This window comes from Trematomus bernacchii, unplaced genomic scaffold (assembly GCF_902827165.1).
Source record: "Trematomus bernacchii unplaced genomic scaffold, fTreBer1.1, whole genome shotgun sequence".
NCBI classification, from domain to species: domain Eukaryota; kingdom Metazoa; phylum Chordata; class Actinopteri; order Perciformes; family Nototheniidae; genus Trematomus; species Trematomus bernacchii.
The window spans coordinates 116,806-140,715 of NW_022987677.1; the positions used below are offsets into that span (position 1 = coordinate 116,806).

The 23,910-nt window shown below is 38.5% G+C and overlaps 2 protein-coding genes across 8 annotated transcripts in view; both read left to right on the forward strand.

The window, feature by feature from the left end:
• LOC117487624 (CD209 antigen-like protein A) overlaps positions 1–6,359 on the forward strand; it is a 63,912-nt gene extending 57,553 nt beyond the window's left edge. For all 7 annotated transcript variants that reach the window (XM_034136249.1, XM_034136243.1, XM_034136244.1 and 4 more), the window contains one exon: positions 5,545–6,359. In XM_034136249.1, coding sequence (XP_033992140.1) covers positions 5,545–5,567 — 23 coding nt within the window. In that variant the 3' untranslated portion in view covers positions 5,568–6,359. The remainder of the gene's footprint in view (positions 1–5,544) is intronic.
• A 12,890-nt stretch (positions 6,360–19,249) lies between these two features.
• On the forward strand, positions 19,250–22,862 carry LOC117487623 (CD209 antigen-like protein C). Its single transcript, XM_034136240.1, has 7 exons — positions 19,250–19,358; positions 19,431–19,520; positions 19,650–19,796; positions 19,993–20,139; positions 20,841–20,986; positions 21,204–21,307; positions 21,553–22,862. The coding sequence occupies exons 1-7, from the start codon at positions 19,292–19,294 to the stop codon at positions 21,680–21,682; spliced, it is 831 nt and encodes a 276-aa protein (XP_033992131.1). The 5' UTR covers positions 19,250–19,291; the 3' UTR covers positions 21,683–22,862.
• The last annotated feature ends 1,048 nt before the right edge of the window (positions 22,863–23,910 follow it).

Below are 23,910 nucleotides of genomic sequence, written 5' to 3' on the forward strand. Positions count from 1 at the left end.
TCCTCCAACACACACGAACGTGCACATGACCAATGAGGGCACGAGATAAGTTTGTGCACAGATGGAAGGCTGACAGGCAGGTAGGCCATCCAGTTATTTTAGCCGGGCCGGCTAAAATGATTGGTCGTGCTTTTTACAGTACTACGGCTTCCACAGATGATATTTTGTTATGGATTTATTGTCAAAGCACTTAAGATATTCATTGCTATCGGGATGTTAAGAGCATTCCATGGAATATAACAAAAAGTGTATCTCGAGCCGGTTTCTCAAACTTACCTACCCCACCTTTAACAACATGTCTGATTTCATGAATAAGAATTACTTTGCTCGAATTGATAAATCACATGTATTTAGTGTTTTTGTTTAGGATTAATATCAGTAATAAATAAATAGTAATTTAATTAGTTTTTGCCAACTTTTGTTTGCCTCAATTAAATTAGTATTTGTATTAATCCTTTTACATATCTTATGTAACGTTCTTATGAACTGGAAAGTCAGAAAGCCCAACTGCTTCAATTGAAATAGATGGCTGGAGGACTTCCTAAACATCTGAAGTATGGAAGAAGCTGCTTTCTCCCTGTTATGGCGCGTTTCCACTACAGCGCGGAGCACGGTTTAAGAGGGCTGTGACGTCAGCGGCCCGTTTTTGGTTGCGTTTCCACTTGGCCTAGTACCGGCCGACGGGTCCTAATTCACAGTTTTTCTGGCCTCATAAAATCGTGGGGCCAGGGCCAGAGACAACGAGACTGAGTCGGGCTTAGTATGCTAAACTAGAGAGAGAATCGCTGGCAAGGGGGCTACAACTACAACAAGATGGACATATTTGACCGTGATTTAATTGTAATACACGTTTCAAAATGATGCCGAAGTAACAACATACTGATACCGGTTAGTAAAAACCATGAATTAATGCTTTGACAAATCTGCAGACAGACGGCAGGCGAAAAACCTTTTAAAATGCGTGTTTTCTAAATGGAGATTGGCTAAGCTAACGCAGTATATGCTCCGACCGTCCACACTCACAACAACGGCCTATACAGACATAAATAAAGCAGCGACTGTATTCGCCATGACACAGGCAGTCTGTGGTTTGTACTTGTTTAACTTTAGTTTCTGAATATATATGAGGAGCTGTGAGCTCTGAGGGCTAACAGCTAACGGCTGTGTTGTTTTTCTGGGGTTCTCATTGAAGATGACGTCACGGCTCCGCCTACACTGCGTTACTATAGATACTACCCCAGTTCCTAAACTGTAATGGAAATGCGCCATAAAGTGAGCCAGTCCTAACGAGGCCTAGCCATACCGAGCGAGGCCGAGCGAGGCCGTGTAGTGGAAATGCGCCATTATATTTGGTTAAGCCAGACAACAGGCTCTGGGATAAGATAAGGGTTTTCCTGAGGCCTGTACTACGAAGCCGGATTTTCGCTTAGCCGGCTGACTTCAGGGAAAACTCGGGCTTTCCGGTCCTACGACGCTGGTTCTCTTTTTAGCGGGCTAGATCTCCATGGTAACTTATGCTGAGCGGCTAACCTCCTCGGGAGGAGGTTAGGTTGCAGGCTAAGAGATCAACTCAGTGAAAGCACCGCCTGCTGACCAATCAGAGCTCCGTGTGTGCGGAGTTTAAAGCTATCAAGTCATATTACAGGATAGAGGAAATACAGAAAAACTGCCGTTGCAGGAAAGACGGCCGGCAAAAATCAACTGACTGTGTGAACGTGAAAATTAATAGAATATCCCCTCCCATCTTCAGAGCAATCTGACTATTATAACATTAGCGTTAAGAAAGCTTACTTAAATATCTGCCACGACATAAGTAACCGGATCAGAGTAACATTAAGTACAGTCCGCGGCACTGTGAGTGCAGACGTCGATGTGTCCCATTATCATTCATATCATATATGTCCTTATCTGAGTCAGCTTCTTGAGCCGTATCTGGCCGTGCAACACTCACAGTGTCACATACTGTATGCAGAAGTATTGTTTTAAGCAACACATTAAGTTGACGAAACACTCGAGTCAAATGTAATTAAAGTCAGATCCACTCGTGTCTTGGACGGGGCAGTGATTTCATAAACCTGTTAATGTACGCATTCAAGCGCTTTTTCTTTTACCAGCTGTATTCACCTTGCAGGTGCAGCTATGTGGCTTTTATCCTGGATAAAGTGTTTAAGTCATGGATGTTTAAAGTTTAACTTCTTCATATTTGACTAATATTAAAGTTCACTTTTCATTCAGGAAGTATGACGCTGCGCTGTCAGTACGCTTGTCCATGTTTGTGATTGGTCGAATGCTCCAAATACCACCCCTTTCATGTGAACGCGCACCTAACTAGATAGGACACGGCTGGCTTGAGCGATCCACTTGATAACCAGCGTCGTAGTACAGTTTAGCCAGAGCGCGTATGTTTTGGAATGGGCCAACCGGCTAACTCAAACATATCCAGGTTAGGAAAATCCGGCTTCGTAGTACAGGCCTCAGGACTCAAACCATCTCGGCTGCCAATAGAAAATATAATAATTATAATAATATTAATGAATAAATAAAGATAAATAAGTTATGAAGAAACAGAAAAATAATGGTAATAATAGTGAAAGAAGTGAAATTAAATGGAAAATGTATTTATTTGACTATTTATCTATTTATTTATCTATTATAAATGTTTTGTTTTATAATAATAATGAGGAAACAATGAAGTATATCTATATTATGAAGCAAATCATGTATAAATACAACGCCATATGCATACATTAAATGTAACTGACACTGTAATCCCCCCACCCTTCATGTTATTGTCCTGTTCTGTTTGTGATGTTTTGAGCCATGTCTTCGTCCATATGTTTTTGTCTTTGAAAATGTCTAATAAAATATAAATGTTAAATCTTTTTACATATCAACATAAAAACAGCTTCTTAAAAACATCTGCTGATAAGCCCACAGTTCCTGAAAGTTATAATATTGAAGGTGCCTTATTGAGCAGAATATGATAAGAATAAGAAAAAGAAAAACTGTCAAACATTATTGAATAATTCAGACATATACAACAATACTCTAGTCTCAGCATTGGTCTAACTTGTTCAAATGTGTAAAATAGCCTGTGTGTTATACAGTATGTTTCCTAACAACGACCTCTTGTGGCCATGTGAGTACAAATCTATTGCAGGTATTTAACATGCATAGGTACCAGCCACTTTGTACATACTGTAAGAACTAGTGCTGTCAATTAATACAAAAATGTATGTATGTTTATCACAATAATAATCTGGGACTTTAACTGCAGGATTTGCTCATGTTTCATTTAAAAAAGTAAACTGCCTTTTATTTGAAGTTAATTACAGTACTTTAGTAAATGGGCAAATTAGATATAGTTAGATCAGGAAATGGCAACTTTCTTTGAGCATGCATACAAAGATAAAAACCGTGTGAATATATTGTGGGTGTATTACATGTTCTCTGACAAGATAAAGCTCTTCCACTTCAACAAACTGCTGTTATCAGATAAAAAGCAGCTTTACCACTTCACCTTTTTTTCTCAAAGTGAACAACTCCTCCCTGAAAGTTGTCTTTGAAATGATGTACACTTTTTATATTTATGATCAGCGGCAGACAGAGTACTTCAGAGGAAAGACATTTGTGTTTATCAGCATTTAAAATTAAGATCCCTGCTTTCACAACAATGTCATGCTATTCTCTTTTGATTAACCAGTAAAACAGATCTATACAGGATCAATACATTTAGAATATTATTCATCTGTATGGCTTTGTAAGATGATATGTCTCTATTTAACACAATGGACTTGATTATCTCACTTGTTTCAGTCTTAAATCTGTATTGTCAATGTGCTTTGGCAATAGTATGTTTTTAATATGGGCATGTCAATAAAGCTTATTTGAATTTGTCTTGACTCTCAACTCTTGTTCTGTTGTCACATGTGTTATCATTATTTTCAGTTTACCCGTGCAGGGTTAAGTATGGATGCACTGTTGGGAAATACAAGAAAGGTGATAGAAATTATGTACACAGGTTTAGAAGCTCTAAAAGGTGCATTTTTGAGAAGTGATTGGAGAACTATGTGTAAAGGAGAGTTGTTACAACACAGAAAACACCAGAATTTAAACTATGAACATTAAATATAATTTCACTATTAGTTAAAGGTGGGGTAGGTAAGTTTGAGAAACCGGCTCGAGATACACTTTTTGTTATATTCCATGGAATGCTCTTAACATCCCGATAGCAATGAATATCTTAAGTGCTTTGACAAAAAATCCATAACAAAATGTCATCTGTGGAAGCCGTAGTACTGTAAAACGCACGACCAATCATTTTAGCCGGCCCGGCTAAAGTAACTGGATGGCCTACCTGCCTGTCATTCTTCCATCTGTGCACAAACTTATCATTGTTCCGGCTGTGTATTTTCAAATTCTAGAGCACTCGAGCTGGTTTCTCCAAAATGACCGACCCCACCTTTAATGGCCTAAACAACCCAATTAAAAAAGTGCTTATACAAATGAAACATCAAGGTGGAGATATTGTATTTATGCAAGAAACACATCTGTCAAAAGTACTGTGTGTGTGTGTGTGTGTGTGTGTGTGTGTGTGTGTGTGTGTGTGTGTGTGTGTGTGTGTGTGTGTGTGTGTGTGTGTGTGTGTGTGTGTGTGTGTGTGTGTGTGTGTGTGTGTCTCTTTTATGTTTCTGCTCCAGGTTGCAACATTGTTGATAAAGTCAAGCACCGACACCTGTCTGCTCTCACATTCCCGCATTATGTCTTGCGGGAACCAATGAAGTCCAGGGCAAATAATTGCAAGTCTCTTCAGTGGCATGTCACAAAACGAGATGCATTGTGGGACATGTAGTTTATGGGCAACCTGCTTCTGTAAAGTGGCAGTAACCGTATAATAAACGTATTATATTCTTTGCAAGCTCTTGCGGGGCCACATAAAATGAAGTCGCGGCCGGATTTGGCCCCCGGGCCTTGAGTTTGAGACCCCTGCATTAACCCATTGAGTTACAGGATACAGAGCCCTTTAACAGTAAATACAGTGTTTTCATAATTACATTAGTTCAAGGGGGGCAAAGAAGGAAGAAAAAAAAAAAGCACAGAGATAAACACAAAGAAAGCAAATAATAATAATGATAATGGAATAGAAAGAGAAAAATTATGAATCAATAATATATAAATATATATTAAATGCTCACAGCTCACTGCTCAATCCAACCTTATTCTTTATCAAGTGGATCTTGTAAGGAGTCATAAAAGTCCAGAAAGGGTTTCCATGTTCTAATAAAGGTGTTAGAGGAGCCCCTGAGTAAGAACTTAATTTTCTCTAACTGTAAGAAGTACATAACATATTTGACCCACTGAGAAAAGGATGGAGGGGAATGTTGCTTCCATTTTAGAAGAATCAAACGTCTCGCAAGAAGTGTAGAAAAGGCTATAACTACATGGGCACTGTTTGGTAGGGTCTGGGTGATTTTTGGAGACTAGCTGTCACTCTATCCAGAGTGGCAACCTGTTTTCATATCGACTTTCTTCTTCTTCCTCCAGGCCTGAGCGTTGGGAGGAGGTGAAGAGGGCGGTGGACTGGGTCTGCTGGGCGGACCGGCAGTACCCGTGTGTCTACAGCCGGCTGGAGTTTGGATTCAGCTGGGAGTCCTCCACCCGCCAGCTGCTGGGCTTCGAAGGCCTCCCTCCCTTCTCCGCTCTCACGGGACTGAACCTGCAGAAGACCGTCCCCCAGGTTCTGGTCCACTGAGCAGGATAGTGAGAGGGAGGTTCATACCCCTTTTGCTTTTTATGGGGATTACATCATCTATTGGATGTATTTGTAGCCCTTTTATTCAGTCAGTGTGTTTACATGTTCTCAAATAGGTAGATACAATTGGCTTACTGCAGACCTGATTTATTAAACTTAAACTGCTTTGGGTCTACATATCGCCTTTTCTGCATGTCAGCATCTTTTTTCAAATGTATTCCAATAAGGCGATAGCTTATACTGTTTTACACCGTGGTCTTCAGAGAAAGAGTTGCACCCCTCGTCTTTCTTCTGACCGTTCCACCTTTTTGGTCAAGTTGAAAATATTTAAACTTTCCAGAAAAACGCTGTTGACGTCACTGAAGGAAATGACTGTCTCACTGTCAGACAGTAACCATCATAACAAATACCAAAGAGCCTGTTTGTTGGAGCAGATCTGCCAGTGAGTGTGTGGCTTTTATCGTACCGTATACATATCATCCTCCTCACTCTAAGGCTGTCAGACTAAAGCTGTGACGCTCAATCACACAAAATGTGAGAACAAGCATCCTCCTGTTTGTTCTCATAGACACAATGTCAAACAAATACATAGCACAAATCGATAATACAATCCAAGGGGTGAGGCTAGTCTGTAATACAACAATGGTGATACAGTGTCAAGACATTGCTGTCATAGGAACAACAAAACAACATTGGGAGTTTGTTTTTGATAAAACGCTCGGGGGAGACTCTGCTCGGTGCCTTTCTCCCAGAAAAAAAAGCATTATGTGGACAGGCCCTTATTCGGGGAAAGGGGATTTCAAGGCTAGATTATATTTTATGGCCATGTACACTGATACTTATCATCTTGTTCACATGCATGCAAATCCACAGCAACTCCTTCAGACAGAGATAGCATCATTGTGACCACAGAGTGATAAAAGGGAAGGTCACGATGAGTAGCAGTCTATCTGCATGTTAGTAATCATCCCATCTCAAATTACGCAACTTCTCAAAGTCTACTTCTTCTAAATGTTCTACTGGTAAATGTAGTCACAGCTGTCTTCCCACAGTTGAACACACAGTCACATGTTATTATAAAATAAGGATGCAGTGCCTTTATGCCCAAAAAGGGTCAGTTTCTGACCTGCTGAAGGTGTGTGTTGCTTCTCTGAGTAACCTTGTACATTTCTTTTGTCTAGTGTTTCATTTATAACTGCCTTAAGTACCTTTGATTATTTTAGTGTAGGATATAAGATTTTCTTTCACAGTATATGCAGTTTTATATCATGGTAGCGGTATAAATCAGGGTACAGTATAGTATTGTTCTGTAAATTCAATAAGAAGTGGATTAAAACAACCAGTTTTTGGATTGTTTTCCTCTTTTATTTGGAACTATAATATTAACTAAATCAACCGACTCACGAGAGACAAAGCCAAAGACTCAAAACCTTTAAAATTCTGAATGTGAAACACGTTTTAAGGTTAAACGGTGCAAATAACTTTGACTTTGAAATAAATATCAGTCTGACTTCAGTCAATGCAATATGAAGCACCATAAACATCCCGCAAGTTTTCATTTCAATACAAAAACAAACAAGACTTTTACTGCAGGATTTGCTCATGTTTCATTCCAAAAAGTAAAGTCAAACTCCCTTTTATTTGAAGTACATTACAGTTCTCGAGTAAATGTGCAAATTTGATGTAGCTAGATCAGGAAATGGCAACCTTTTTACACAAGATAACACTTAAAGAAAATATGGTGGGTGTATTACTCTTTGACAAGATAAAGCTCTTGCACTCAACAACTTACTGTTATCAGATAAAAAGCAGCTTTACCACTTCCCATGTTTTCTTAACCCTTGTATGGTGTTCGGGTCTGTGGTCCCGTTTTCATTATGTATCTAAAGAAAAATGATATGAGAAATTATTTTTTCAAACTTACACTCAATGGCCTTGGCTCATTTTCTGTGAAGAACATATATCAGAACACATTTTCAATGACCACCCACTGTACACCCCCCCTACACATTTATATTAAATACAGGATGTTCGGGGCTAACAAAAGTGTGGAAATTCTAGGGTGTGTGTGTGTGTGTGTGTGTTTGTGTGTATGTGTGTGTGTGTGTGTGTGTGTGTGTGTGTGTGTGTGTGTGTGTGTGTGTGTGTGTGTGTGTGTTTGTGTGTGATTGTGTGATTGTTTGAATGCGTTTATTATAATCGATATTCCTTCCCCTATTTACTTGTTTTGAACACCACCAAGTTTTTACCAAGTTGTCATAAAAAGTCTGACTTCAATCTCAGAGTTATAAGATTCTAAGGGTCATCTAATTAACACCAGATGTAACATATTCAATCAATACATATAGTTTTGATCATAAACAGCTGAAATAATGTGTCTTTCTCACGCAACATTCTTCATTTATGTTGAGGTACATATGTAAACCACAGATATTTGGGGTAATAGCTAAAGTTCTTCTTCAACAGATACTTATGTGTTGGTTTACCAAGTCAAATGCATGGATTGGTTTGAGTGACAGAGAGGAAGCGACCTGGAAATGGGTGGATGGATCTCCACTGAATCTGAAGTAAGGCTTTACTTTGGTTTAAATACAGACACTGGTTTATGTTGTGACTTTTCTAACTTCATTTACACTGTGAGGGCATAAAAGTCACATGTTTCTGTAATGGGAGTCAACACAACACACAGGATGCATTTAATACTATCAGTCGGAAGGCTCTGATCATGTGAACATACGCCTCTCGCTACTTGCTCTTCAATTGTAGACAAATCTGTTAAGTGGTTAACTCGTGTGGTCCGTATTAGTATTGTTGTGATTATTGGTGTATAGATTAGCTTAGTTTTACGTTGACTCTTGTCCTTGAGTATAGCTGTGTTTTTCTTACAGCCTCCTTTTGTTAGTTTGTACCACTTCGATAGTGAGAGTTGTTTTGTTGCTATTTTGTTTATTAGTATCTATTTCTTTGTATTTAATTAGGCTCCCTTCTTAGAGTCCTCCTTTTGTTGGTTGCTCATTTAAACGTGCGCCTTTTGGCCTTTTTGTTTGCTCCAGGCTGCTTGCCTTCCATTTTGTTACATCATTATTTAATAAACTCCTTATAATTATTACCAATTCCAACTGGTGTGTGTTGCTTTTCCTCATTCCCTAGTGGGGACGTAACACACTTCAACAAATTGCTGTTATCAGATAAAAAGCAGCTTTACCACTTCACCTTTTTTTCTCAAAGTGAACAACTCCTCCCTGAAACTTATCTTTGAAATTAAGATCCCTGCTTTCACAACAATGTCATGGTATTCTCTTTTAGTTTCTCTTTTATTAACCAGTAAAACAAATCTATACAGGATCAATACAGTTTGAATATTATTCAATTCAAGCAATAATTGGTTGTGACTACCACCTCCTATTTTTTTTTCAACGTGAATAACTCTAAACGTTGTATGTTTATGATCAGCAGCAGACAGAATGCTTCAGAGGAATTACAAAAAGTGAAATGCACACAACTGATTTGGACTGTTTGGTATTTGGCTTCATCAAGTGTCAATTGTTTTTTGTTCAGGAGGTCATTTATAGTTTATTTGTGTATTTATGTAATCATGAACAAATGTAAGTGTTTTGAAATGTTGTTGAAATCCAGATGTTACATTTAAGCTGTTACAAAAGATAAAAACTATCAAAAATAATGAATCAAGAACTGCCAATACTATTTACCTTTATGGTTACGTTTATGTATCTCTATTTAACAGAATATTTCATTGCCAGTCAGTCTTAAACTGTCTCTAATTGTTTTAACTCTCAGCAAAAGACTCTTTCAGGTATCCACCTAAACATTCGGGAAGGGGAAGTGAGAGTTGTTAGAGGGGCTTCAATGCGGCTATAGTTGCAAATAAGCCTTCTGTAAAAGTTAGCAGAACCCAGGAACTTTTGTAGTTGCTTACAGCTTTCCAAACTGGGCCTGTCATGGACTGCTTTCACCTTGGCCAGGTCCATTCTTACTTGTCCTTTGGCCATGATGTAGCTGAGAGAAGAAACTGTAGAAGCATGAAACTCACTACTCTGCTTTAACGAACATGCGATTCTCCAAAACAGTTGTGCTTCACACGCTCATTTTGTTCATTTAAAAAAAAAATCTGAATGACATCAAGGTATATGAAAACAATATGGTTACACATGTGCCCAAGGACAACATTTACCAGGTTTTGGAATAAAGCAGGGGCATGTGTGAGTCCAAACGGGATCACCATGGTATTCAAAATGGCCCAGAGGGGTGTTGAAAGCCGTCTTCCACTCGTCTTCTTTACGGATCCGGACTGGGTGGTTTGCATTTCGGAGATCAGGTTTGGTGAACATGGTGGAATAGGGAGTCAAAGGCAAAGTTCATTCGAGACAAGGGATACTTACACCGATCAACCATAACATTATGACCACTGACAGGTGAAGTGAAGATTATGGGGGGGACCCTGAAAATGACCTTTCTTATTAGGGGATCGCCCCCTGATAATGGTGGTGGTGGGGTGAAGAGGACTGTGCAAGTCTTGTAAATGGAAGGGAAACCAGAAAAAACTGGAATGATCTGCAGTGTACTACCTTTCTGCAATGGATCTGTGAAAAAATTGCTTGAGGCAGTGGGTTTGTCTTCAAATGGGAAGGTTGTGGGTTCAACCCCTGCTCCTGCCATCAACATGTTGCTGTATCCCACTTAACCCCAAATTGCTCCCATGGCCAATGTGTGAATGTTAGCTTCCTTGAGCAGGGGGCTCTTTGTTTGGCTGACCCTGCCTATGAATACTAGTAAAGACTGCTTTATATAAAATGCAGTCACTTTACCAATACATGTGTTAATACTTTTATAATTTATGCAAAATGACTTCAAAAGTGCTTTTGTATGTGCCACATTGTATATATAGAGAAAGAGAGTCTACATCAACAAGTGGTTGGAGGTCAGGAATGAAGATATTGGTTTGAGTTTTGGCCAAATTTGACTGCTTGTTACTGGGAATAGTACATGGGAAACCAAGATGTTAGCATGTATCTTTATTTATACTTGCTTTATACGTGCTCATGACCATCATATGCAATTAAAGAAAGCTACTTATTGTACTGCTTCTATACTGTGAAATAATACAGATTGTCCTGAAATGCACTTTATTATTAGGATAACATTAGCATCATGTTTTTGTCATCTGCTGGTGGACTAACCGGAGAGAATTACAGTGCTTGCCTCGACTGGGAGGGATTGCATTGAATTAAAGCAGCGGGAGCAAACGCTTGCCTCGGGGAGGGAGAAAAAAAGCCACAGCGGAGAATAAACAGAAGGGTAACCATGGTTACCATATGCGCGGGAAGTCTTCTTCGCTGCTTTTGTGGCAGACTACAGCGCCACTTACAGGCCTGGCATATGTACTACAGCGTCTCCAGTGCTTTCGAGCAGCAATGGCCGGCCGTGGCCCAACCCCACATTCCCCTGATAGGTGGAGAGTTGGCCCAATAGCCGTAGCGCCACTTCTGTGATGTCATAGAAGTGTACAAATCTGGTCAGTCTGTATCAGATCCGTTGCAGCCCCTTTTTTAGAGATTTGGGTATGGAGGAAAATAGAGAGGGTTGTGTTTTCTGACACTTGGTGAGTTCCCTGGAACACCGGGGACACATATTCATGTATAAAAGACGTACAAAAGTGCATTTTGCATGATAGGTCCCCTTTAAATTTACTTTGGTTTGTGTCAGTATGATTGCATCAGGTAATGTAAGAAACATCTATATTCATTGCAGACCATAACTCAGTAGGTGTTGCAGCTGCAGATCTCTCCGCTGTCAAAGCAAACCTCACCGAGCATCTCCAGGCCAGCGATCAGCTAATCAACCAGCTGAAGGCCAGCCTCACTGAAAAGACCAAAGAGGTGGACAGGCTTCAGAGTTTGATGGACAAGGGTGAGTGCTTCATGTGGGGGGTTTGCAAAGGGCTCGGTGTGTGTAAGATATCAATTATCATAATATTTTTTACAAAATACCTCGATATTGATAGTCTAAGGATGACTATTGATCCTTTCATAAAATAGTTACACAATGACACTTTTCATTAATGATAATCATGAATTAGTTTTTAATGACTTAGTTGTTAGCGATTTAATTTATAGTTTGTTTTATTTTTCTTCACCCACCATATTTATATTTCTCTGTAAACTATGCTTATGGCCAGTTTCCTTGTCTAAATTACTTTTAATATAAGCAATAGGAAGAAGAACTTAGAGGTAGTTTGTTCCAGATATTTGCAGCATAATAATAATAAAGGATAACAAGGTTTCAAACCAGTTTAGAACTGTTGCTGAAAGTCAGACCCAGTTTTCTAGTCGGTCTAGTAACTAACACCGAAATGTTGCCACTGTCTGTGTTTAAAGGGCCCATGTCATGCTTTTCCGGTTATTACCCGTCCCCTTGTGTGTTATGAAGGTTTTTATGCATGTAAACGGTGTGCAGAGTCACAAACCCTCAAAGTACACCCTGTAGCGAGTAAAACTGTAACACAGAAAATACCTCCCCAAAACGCCTCGTTGGAGATACGTCATTGTCCATTTGATTCTTCCATTTCGTTCCGGGTACGGCTTGACATCATGCCGTACCCGGAACGAAATGGACCAATCCGTGGAGCCGTTACGTTACGTCCGCGGAGCCGTTACGTTAAGCCCCCGCTGATTCGTCCAAATTGACCAATCCACGGATTTCCTCACACACACATCTGTGTGCAGGGAGCAGGCAGCTCAGCTGATTTCTCCTCCCTGGCTGCAGGCTGATAACAGACAGTTGGGATCGCGGCAAAATTCTCTCTGCAGACCCATTCTCACAGAGTTTATCAACCTTTTTCTTACTCAATATCAAGCCACACTTATTGTTTTTACTTCGGCTGTGACTTTGTGTGTGCTCAGGATGAGTTTGGCTGTGTTTCGCTATGTATCCTAAACAAGGAAACAACACCTCCACGGAGCTCAGCGCGATTCACAACGTCCCGACCAATCAGAGCACATTGTGCTCACAGGGAGGGTGGGGGCTGGAGCTATTGGAGCTACAACGAGCCGTTAAAGGCAGAGAGTGAAATGCAGTGAATACAAGTAGTTTACAGAGATGCTGTATGAGAAACCAATGTGAGTTTGGAAAATTGTACAATTTAAATCTATTCTAGTAGACCTCAACAATGGAATTATGATCAGTGGAAATGGCCATGACATGGGCCCTTTAAGTGGATGTCATTGAAGACTTCAACAAGATCAGTCTCAGTGCTGTGGTGCCTGACTAGATCACATCGAAACAGTTATTTAAATCCCAAAATTCTGCAATGACATTTGTGATCTATTTTGATCCCTCTAAAAATGCTTAATAAATATGTTTTTTCATTATTATTACAAAAGTGACATATAATGCACTCAAGAGTTCCATATTTCAGAGGTTAAAGCAGTAAATTAACAAGATCTTAAAACTTGTCCTGCAGGATGGAGGAAGTTTGGTAGTTCCTGTTATCTCCTCTCTACTGAGGAAGCTTCTTGGGAACAAAGCAGACAAAACTGCAGAGCCGGAGGAGCACATCTGGTGATCGTAGACAGTGAGGAAGAACAGGTAATGTGTGCTGCTTTAACACTTGTGATTGTATAACTACTGCTTTTATCAATCAATAATGTTTTTATTGTACATATACTAGCAAATGTGTCTATCAGCTATAATGATTACGTCACAACAATGGTGTTAATTACATATTTCTGAGCTAGTAAAAAGGGAAAAGTTATCTGAATGTTGATGTCCATCCCAGTAAACTGCATTTTTAATATGTGAACAGGAATTCATCACTAACATGACTAAAGAAGACACTTGGATTGGTTTGAGTGACATAGAAGAGGAGGGGACCTGGAAATGGGTGGATGGATCTCCACTGACCCTGACGTAAGGCTTTACTTTGGTTTTAAATACAGACGCTGGTTTATGTTGTGACCTTTCTAAATGTTTCACATGTTTCTGTAATGGGAGTTAACACAACACACAGGATGCATTTAAACGTAGGGTGTCTGCCCCTTTCACCAGAAGATTCATTTGGGTCTTAAGAAAAGAACATGGCTGTATTACTTATAGTTATTTGTATTTGATGTCCAATCTTTTAGTTCATCTTCTTTTCCTGTAATACCTGTTAGGTTTTGGGAAAAAAAACAGCCTGATAATGGAGGAGGGGATCCAAAGTGGGGTGAAGAGGACTGTGCACACATCTCTATTTTCACCAATGGCTGGAACGACCAGTCCTGTAGGAAGAATCTGCATTGGATCTGTGAGAAAGCTTAACATTGGTGTCTGTTTGGATACTATACATGCAATCATGCTTTTACAATTTAGTTCAAATCGAGTTATTTAAAACTATACAAAATGTCTGATTTCATGAATAAGAATTACTTTGCTCGAATTGATAAATCACAATTTGTTTTGTTTGTGTTTTTAATCAGGATTAATATCAGTAATAAATAAATAAATAGTAATTTAATTAGTTTTTGCCAAATTTTGTTTGCCTCAATTACATTTGTATTTGTATTAATCCTTTTACCCATCAACATAAAAACAGTGTATTAAAAACATCTGCTGATAAGCCCACAGTTCCTGAAAGCTATAATATTGAAGGTGCCTTATTGAGCAGAATATGATATAAAAAATAAAAATAAAAACTGTCAAACATTATTGAATAATTCAGACACATACAACAATACTCTAGTCTCAGCATTGGTCTAACTTGTTCAAATGTGTAAAATAGCCTGTGTGTTATACAGTATGTTTCCTAACAATGACCTCTTGTGGCCATGTGAGTATAAATCTATTGCAGGTATTTAACATGCATAGGTACCAGCCACTTTGTACATACTGCAAGAACTAGTGCTGTCAATTAATACAAAAATGTATGTATGTTTATCACAATAATACTCTGGGACTTTAACTGCAGGATTTGCTCATGTTTCATTTAAAAAGTAAACTGCCTTTTATTTGAAGTTAATTACAGAACTTTAGTAAATGGGCAAATTAGATATAGCTAGATCAGGAAATGGCAACTTTCTTTGAGCATGCATACAAAGATAAAAACCGTAAAAAGATATTGTGGGTGTCTTACATGTTCTCTGACAAGATAAAGCTCTTCCACTTCAACAAACTGCTGTTATCAGATAAAAAGCAGCTTTACCACTTCACCTTTTTTTCTCAAAGTGAACAACTCCTCCCTGAAAGTTATCTTTGAAATGATGTGCACTTTTTATATTTATGATCAGCGGCAGACAGAGTACTTCATAGGAAAGACATTTGTGTTTATCAGCATTTATAATCAAGATCCCTGCTTTCACAACAATGTCATGCTATTCTCTTTTTATTAACCAGTAAAACAGATCTATACAGGATCAATACATTTAGAATATTATTCATCTGTATGGCTTTGTAAGATGATATGTCTCTATTTAACACAATGGACTTGATTATCACACTTGTTTCAGTCTTAAATCTGTATCGTCAATGTGCTTTGGCAATAGTGTGTTTTAAATGTCGGCATGTCAATAAAGCTTATTTGAATTTGTCTTGACTCTCAGCGTGAGACAAAAAAAAAATGTCCTTATATTTTTTAGATGGATATATATATAATTATCTGGTACAGTTGCTAGGACTACCTTTAGCACTTAAGAGGTGTGACGTATTGATGGTGTTTTGTTTTGTTTTATCCTTTACGCTATTGCCATTTTTTTCGAAGCTCTAAAAGGTGCATTTTTTTTAATTGATTGGAGAATTATGTGTAAAGGAGGTATTTTTACAACACAGAAAACACCAGCATTTAAACTATGAACATTAATATAATTTCACTAATAGTTAATGGCCTAAAAAACCCAGTTAATAAAGTGCTTACACAACTGAAACATCAAGGTGGAGATATTGTATTTATGCAAGAAACACATCTGTCAAAGGTACTGTGTGTGTGTGTGTGTTGTGTGTGTGTGTGTGTGTGTGTGTGTGTGTGTGTGTGTGTGTGTGTGTGTGTGTGTGTGTGTGTGTGTGTGTGTGTGTGTGGTGTGTGTGGTGTGTGTGTGTGTGTGTGTGTGTGTGTGTGTGTGTGTGTGTGTGTGGGGGTGTGTGTGTGTGTGTGTGTGTGTGTGTGTGTGATAATAAACAGCTGGAAAAATGTGTCTTTCTCACGCAACATTCTTCATTTATGTTGAGGTACATATGTAAACCACAGATATTTGGGGTAATAGCTAAAGTTTTTCTTTAACAGATACTTGTGTTGGTTTACCAAGTCACATGCATGGATTGGTTTGAGTGACAGAGAGGAAGCGACCTGGAAATGGGTGGATGGATCTCCACTGAATCTGAAGTAAGGCTTGACTTTGGTTTAAATACAGACACTGGTTTATGTTGTGACTTTTCTAACTTAATGTACACTGTGAGGGCATAAAAGTCACATGTTATCAAATTTGATATAACTAGATCACACAATGGCAACTTTATTTTGACACGCATACCAAGATAAACACCTAAAAAAAATACTGTGGGTGTACTGAATGTGATTTGACAAGATAAAGCTCTTGCATTTCAACCAATTGGTGTTATCAGATAAAAAAGTGACTCTACCACCTCCTATTTTTTTTTCAATGTGAATAACTCTAAATGTTGTATGTATATGATCAGCAGCAGACAGGATGCTTCAGAGGAAAGAAATTACAATAAGTGAAATGCACACAGCTGATTTGGACTCTTTCGTTATTGGCTTTATAAAGTTTCAATTGTATTTTGTTAATTTATAGTTGTTTCAAGATTCAAGGCTTTTATTGTCATTCCTACATAGCTACAGTGCAGTTATGACAATGAAAATATTAGGTCTCAGGCTCCTCCAACAGTGCAACACAATACAACAGATAAAATAGTGCAAGTAAATACAATCAAATAGAATAGAAGTAGTGCCATAAGAGTCTATATACAAGTGATACATAATGTGTGAGTTGCAAACTGGTGAATGTTATGGATGTTCTTAGTTCAGGTGTTTAACGGTCTTATGGCCTGTGTGATGAAACTGTCCCTGAGTCTGGTGGTTTTAGTCCGGATGCTGCGGTACCGCCTGCCAGACGGCAGCAGACAGAACATTTTGTGGCTGGGGTGATGGGGGTCTTTTATAATCCTGAGGGCTTTCTTCCTGAGCCGCTGGGAGAAAAGGTCCTCCATGGATGGCAGCTCCGTCCTGGTGATGTGCTGTGCAGTTTTCACCACCCTCTGTAAAGCCTTGCGATTGAGGGCGGTGCAGCTGCCGTACCAGGCTGTAATGCAGCCAGTCAGGATAATCTCTATGGTGCACCTGTAGAAGTTGCAGAGTATCCTGGAGTCCATGTTGAACCTCCTCAGCCTGCGGAGGAAGAAGAGCCGCTGTCGAGCTCTTTTGGTGATGGTGTTAGTGTGAAGAGACCATGTCAGGTCCTCAGTGATGTGGACACAGAGGCACCTGAAGCTGCTGACTTGTTTCCGATAGTTTATTTGTGTATTTATGTAATCATGAATAAATTAAAATCTTTTGAAATGTTGTTGAAATCCGGATGTTACATTTATCCTTTGTCGACCTGTTCCATAAATAAAACCTGTCAAAAGTAATGAATCATGAACTGCCAATATTATTTACCTTTATGGTTAAGTTTATGTATGTCTATTTAACAGAATAGATTTCTGGGCAAGACACTTCACCCCAAATTGCTCCTGTGGGGATTGCCCACATGAGTATGTAAGTCGCTTTGGATAAAAGTGTCTAACAAGTGACATGACATGTTAAACTGTCTGTAATTGCTTTAACTCTCAGCAAAAGCCTCTGTCAGGTATCCACCTAAACATTAGGGAAGGGGAAGTGAGAGCTGTCAAGGTGTTGACTTGGCCTCCAAATTCCCCAGATCTCAATCCAATTGAGCATCTGTGGGATGTGCTGGATAAACAAGTGTGATCCCTGGAGGCATGGAACAGGAATGAAAGGATCTGCTGCTAACGTCTTGGTGCCAGACACCACAGGAAGCACTGGGATGGCTGCGCTGTCTCTCTTACTCCTGGAGACGATTTTCCGCATCAATGGCTGAGGAAATTGGATCATCAAGATTATAAGGTTCAGGTTTGAGACACCAGTTCATCCTTAGTTTCCTCATTTAAGTCTTTGGTGAAACTAGCCTAAAGGGTTTCCTCATTCCATCCACTCCTTTTGACATAGTGTGGAATTCGATGGCATACTCTGCCACACTCGAAGAGAGAGTAGTCTTCTGGAGACATCCTTCACCCATACAGGATGGTCGAACACCCTCCACATCTCAGCTGAGAACCCCTGATACGATTCCAAAAGTGGGAACCTTCTTCCCCGAAAGGCTGACACCTACTCCAAAGTGCTTCTGCGAGGAGACCCATGAGGAAAGCAATCTTAGCCTTAAGACTGACACAATCCCACATCAGCGTCATACCGTTCAGGAGCGTGGACCCATGGCTCCCTGACAGGTTGTGAAATCATGGCTTCCTGTACCGGAGTTACCGGAGGAGAACAGGCAGACTGTCTTTAATGACTCTGAGGGCTGGTAAGCTGGGCTGAAAGATCCCACAGACTTTCACATTACATTTCACCTGTTAAACGCTTTTATCCAAAGCCACTTACATACATTCAATACTGTGGGCAATCCCCAATGGGCTGAAGTGTCTTACCCAGGGAAACAACGACATGCTGACTGCAGCACTGGAACCAGCTCTCCCCTGATCCGAAGTTTAGTGCACTATCCCACTGCTCCACAGCCTCCTTATAGTGATATTTCACATAGTGGCTGGCTGTGCTGACCGAGGAGAACTCCCTGGGCAGTGACTGCGATACGAACAAAGACTGATGAAACCATAACACACCAAGCACAAATCATTTATACTGAGAAAAAGAAATAGAAAACACACTCGTACCATAAAGACATGACTCATGGAGGAAAAGTGACAAATCATCATTGCCTAAATTAACTTTTATATTATTTTCTTTGCTGGATATTTCCAGGAGGGAATTTGAAAGGTAAAGTTTGATTTAGAAATACCTGCATTCTTATTCCCAATGAAGAAGATTTCAGACTCAACTTATGTAAGTGTTCATGTAATTACTATTTTTAAGGTCTGTAACTTAAAATATTCAGTGGTGGAATTTTTTTTGGTGAAGATAATTTTGGCAGCAGACAAACTTCAACATTAAAATGATATGACATATATTTGTTTGAAATAAAAAACAGAGCAATTATATTGTATACCTCTAATGAGCCTTTATATATACATGGGGGAGAGAGAAAATGGAGAGAGAGAAAATGTCTGTAACTTTAATATGGTGTGTCCGATAATCATCTGGAAGATTGTCATAGAAACTTCTTTCAGCAAATCTTAGATGAGTCACTTCCTCAGAAGGATAACATATTTAGAAATTGAAACCCTCAACCTCGGTCACATGTGCTGCAGTCCCTGCTGCAGAGCTGACTTAAAGAAAAAAGTTGGCATTTTTTAAAAGCAATGGAGGAAATCAATGACGATGTTGAAACTGTAAAACCCCTAACCCCAAGATCAGCAATACAAGAAGGTAAGTGTCAGTCAGACGGAGTGAGCTGTGGATTGTGGATTTATTATACTCACTGGTCTTCTCTGTGTTCAGGTCCCAGGAGATTTCCCCGAGCGTCTGTTCTCGGTTTTGGGCTGCTGAGTGTTTTCCTGCTGGCTGTCTTCATCGGACTCACAGTCTACTGTTAGTCTGTTTTATAAGTTAATGTCATTTGGAATTTTCAAATGCACTTTCTGCCCTCTGCCTTTTATTTAAGTTTGTATCAGTATGAGGTATTTTCTGTTTAGAAAACGTGTCTCTTGTTCATTTCAGGCCATTACTCAGATGGTGTTGCAGCTGCAGATCTCTCCACTGTCAAAGCAGACCTGTCCTCAGTGACTGAAGAGAGAGACAGACTGAAGGCCAACCTCACCGAAAAGACCAGAGAGGTGGACAGGCTTCAGAGTTTGATGGGCAAGGGTGAGTGCTTCATGTGGGGGTTTGCTTAGGGCTCGGTATGTGTATGTAAGATATCAATTATCATAATATTTTGTACAAAATACCTCAATATTGATATTCTAAGGATGACTATTGATCCTTTCATAAAATAGTTATTTAAGTTTGTATCAGTATGAGGTATTTTCTGTTTAGAAAACGTGTCTCTTGTTCATTTCAGGCCATTACTCAGATGGTGTTGCAGCTGCAGATCTCTCCACTGTCAAAGCAGACCTGTCCTCAGTGACTGAAGAGAGAGACAGACTGAAGGCCAACCTCACCGAAAAGACCAGAGAGGTGGACAGGCTCCAGTGTTTGATGGGCAAGGGTGAGTGCTTCATGTGGGGGTTTGCTTAGGGCTCGGTATGTGTATGTAAGATATCAATTATCATAATATTTTGTACAAAATACCTCAATATTGATATTCTAAGGATGACTATTGATCGTTTCATAAAATAGTTACACAATGACACTTTTCATTAATGATAATCAAGAATTAGTTTTTAATGACTTAGTTGTGAGTGATTTCATTTATAGTTTGTTTTATTTTTCTTCACCCACCATATTTATATTTCTCTGTAAACTATGCTTATGGCCAGTTTCCTTGTCTAAATCACTTTTTAATATAAGCATTAGGAAGAAGAACGTAGAGGTAGTTTGTTCCAGATATTTGCAGCATAATAATAATAATAATAATAATAATAATAATAATAATAATAATTTCCGGTCTAGTAACTAACACCGAGATGTTACCACTGTCTGTGTTTAAGTGGATGTCATTGAAGACTTTAACAAGATCAGTCTCAGTGCTGTGGTGCCTGACTAGATCACATCGAAACAGTTATTTAAATCCCAAAAAAGAGAAGTAGTTGTTCTGCAATGAAATTTGTGATCTCTTTTGATCCCTCTAAAAATGCTTAATAAATATGTTTTTTCATTATTATTACAAAAGTGACATATAATGCACTCAAGAGTTCCATATTTCAGCAGTTAAAGCAGGAAATCAACAAGATCTTACAACTTTTACAGAGAAAACGTGTCCAGAAGGATGGAGGAAGTTCGGTTGTTCCTGTTATCTCTTCCTCTCCACTGAGAAAGCTTCTTGGGAACAAAGCAGACAAGACTGCAGAGCCAGAGGAGCACATCTGGTGATCGTAGACAGTGAGGAAGAACAGGTAATGTGTGCTGCTTTATCACTTGTGATTGTATAACTCCTGCTTTTATCAATCAATAATGTTTTTATTGTACATATACTAGCAAATATTTCTATCAGCTATAATGATTATGTTACAACAATGGTGTTGGTTACATATTTCTGAGCTAGTAAAAAGGGAAAAGTTATCTGAATGTTGATGTCCATCCCAGTAAACTGCATTTTTAATATGTGAACAGGAATTCATCTCTAGCAAGATCAAGGGAGACACTTGGATTGGTTTGAGTGACAGAGAAGAGGAGGGGACCTGGAAATGGGTGGATGGATCTCCACTGAATCTGACGTAAGGCTTTACTTTGGTTTTAAATACAGACGCTGGTTTATGTTGTGACCTTTCTAAATGTTTCACATGTTTCTGTAATGGGAGTTAACACAACACACAGGATGCATTTAAACGTAGGGTGTCTACCCCTTTCACCAGAAGATTCATTTGGGTTTTAAGAAAAGAACATGGCTGTATTACTTATAGTTATTTGTATTTGATGTCCAATCTTTTAGTTTATCTTGTTTTCCTGTAATACCTGTTAGGTTTTGGGTCAAAGGAGAGCCTAGTAATGGAGGAGTGGGTGAAGAGGACTGTGCAGTCATCAAACCTGACACCAAAAGGTGGAACGACCAGCCCTGTAAAGAACATATATATTGTATCTGTGAGAAATAAGCTTAACATTGGTGTCTGTTTGGATACCAAACATGCAATCATGCTTTTACAATTTATTTTAAATTGAGTTATTTAAAACTATTCAAAATGCCTCATTTCATGAATAAGAATTACGTTTCATGACTCGATAAATCACAATTTTTTTTTTCTGATAATATATATCAGCAATAAATAAATAGTAATTTAATTTGTTTTTGCCAACTTTTATTTGCCTCAATTAAATTAGTATTTGTATTAATCCTTTTACATATCAACATAAAAACAGCTTATTAAAAACATCTGCTGATAAGCCCACAGTTCCTGAAAGTTATAATATTGAAGGTGCCTTATTGAGCAGAATATGATAAAAAATAAGAAGAATAAAAACTGTCAAACATTATTGAATAATTCAGAAATATACAACAATACTCTAGTCTCAGCATTGGTCTAACTTGTTCAAATGTGTAAAATAGCCTGTGTGTTATACAGTATGTTTCCTAACAATGACCTCTTGTGGCCATGTGACTACAAATCTATTGCAGGTATTTAACATGCATAGGTACCAGCCACTTTGTACATACTGTAAGAACTAGTGCTGTCAATTAATACAAAAATGTATGTATGTTTATCACAATAATACTCTGGGACTTTAACTGCAGGATTTGCTCATGTTTCATTTAAAAAAGTAAACTGCCTTTTATTTTAAGTTAATTACAGAACTTTAGTAAATGGGCAAATTAGATATAGTTAGATCAGGAAATGGCAACTTTCTTTGAGCATGCATACAAAGATAAAAACTGTAAAAAGATATTGTGGGTGTCTTACATGTTCTCTGACAAGATAAAGCTCTTCCACTTCAACAAACTGCTGTTATCAGATAAAAAGCAGCTTTACCACTTCACCTTTTTTTCTCAAAGTGAACAACTCCTCCCTGAAAGTTGTCTTTGAAATGATGTGCACTTTTTATATTTATGATCAGCGGCAGACAGAGTACTTCAGAGGAAAGACATTTGTGTTTATCAGCATTTAAAATTAAGATCCCTGCTTTCACAACAATGTCATGCTATTCTCTTTGTATTAACCAGTAAAACAGATCTATACAGGATCAATACATTTAGAATATTATTCATCTGTATGGCTTTGTAAGATTATATGTCTCTATTTAACACAATGGACTTGATTATCTCACTTGTTTCAGTCTTAAATCTGTATTGTCAATTTGCTTTGTATGTTTTAAATGTCGGCATTTCAATAAAGCTTATTTGAATTTGTCTTGACTCTCAGCGTGAGAAAAAAACAAACATGTCTTTATATCTTTGAGATAGATATATAGATAATTATCTGGTACAGTTGCTAGGATTACCTTTAGCACTTAAGAGGTGTGACGTATTGATGGTGTTTTGTTTTATCCATACGCTATTGCCATTTTCCCAGACATCAGACATCTTTCAAACTATCTAGATGAAAATATTTGATAGGGCTGTTTTTTAAGACCTTGCAGCTCTGGGTCTTAGTAGACCCTAGGATCCATGCTCAGTTCCATGCATGGAAAACGTTGGACAGCTACCTTAGGTGCTTGGTAACACAAATGGAAGTCACACTCTTTTTTCTCTTTTTCTGTTGTCACATGTGTTATCATTATTTTCAGTTTTCCCGTACAGGGTTAAGTATGGATACACTGTTGGAAAATACAAGAAAGGTGATACAAATTATGTACACAGGTTTAGAAGCTCTAAAAGGTGAATTTTTGAGAAGTGATTGGAGAACTATGTGTAAAGGAGAGTTGTTACAACACAGAAAACACCAGAATTTAAACTATGAACATTAATATAATTTCACTAATAGTTAATGGCCTAAGCAACCCAGTTAAAAAAGTGCTTACACAACTGAAACATCACAACCCTGTCTCCTAGAAATTACGTTCCCACAAAACTAAACTGCATTCTCAAATACGTTTTGCAAGAAACGTATTTCCTTCCACGTTACGTTTGTTATGAACATATCTTAAATACGTTTATTTTCTACATATCTTCTAGAAACCTATTTTCTCTCACATGACGTTTGTTATGAACGTATCTTAAATACGTTTGCTTTCTACCTATATTTGCCATTTCTTTTCTAGCTTATAATAATGATAATAGTCATTTATTAATATCATTTTAGAGCAAACTTATTTTCGCGCTGGCTGGCGGCTGACTTTTCAGTTGACCAAATCCGTTATTATGCTGGTTAATGGTTAATAATCACAA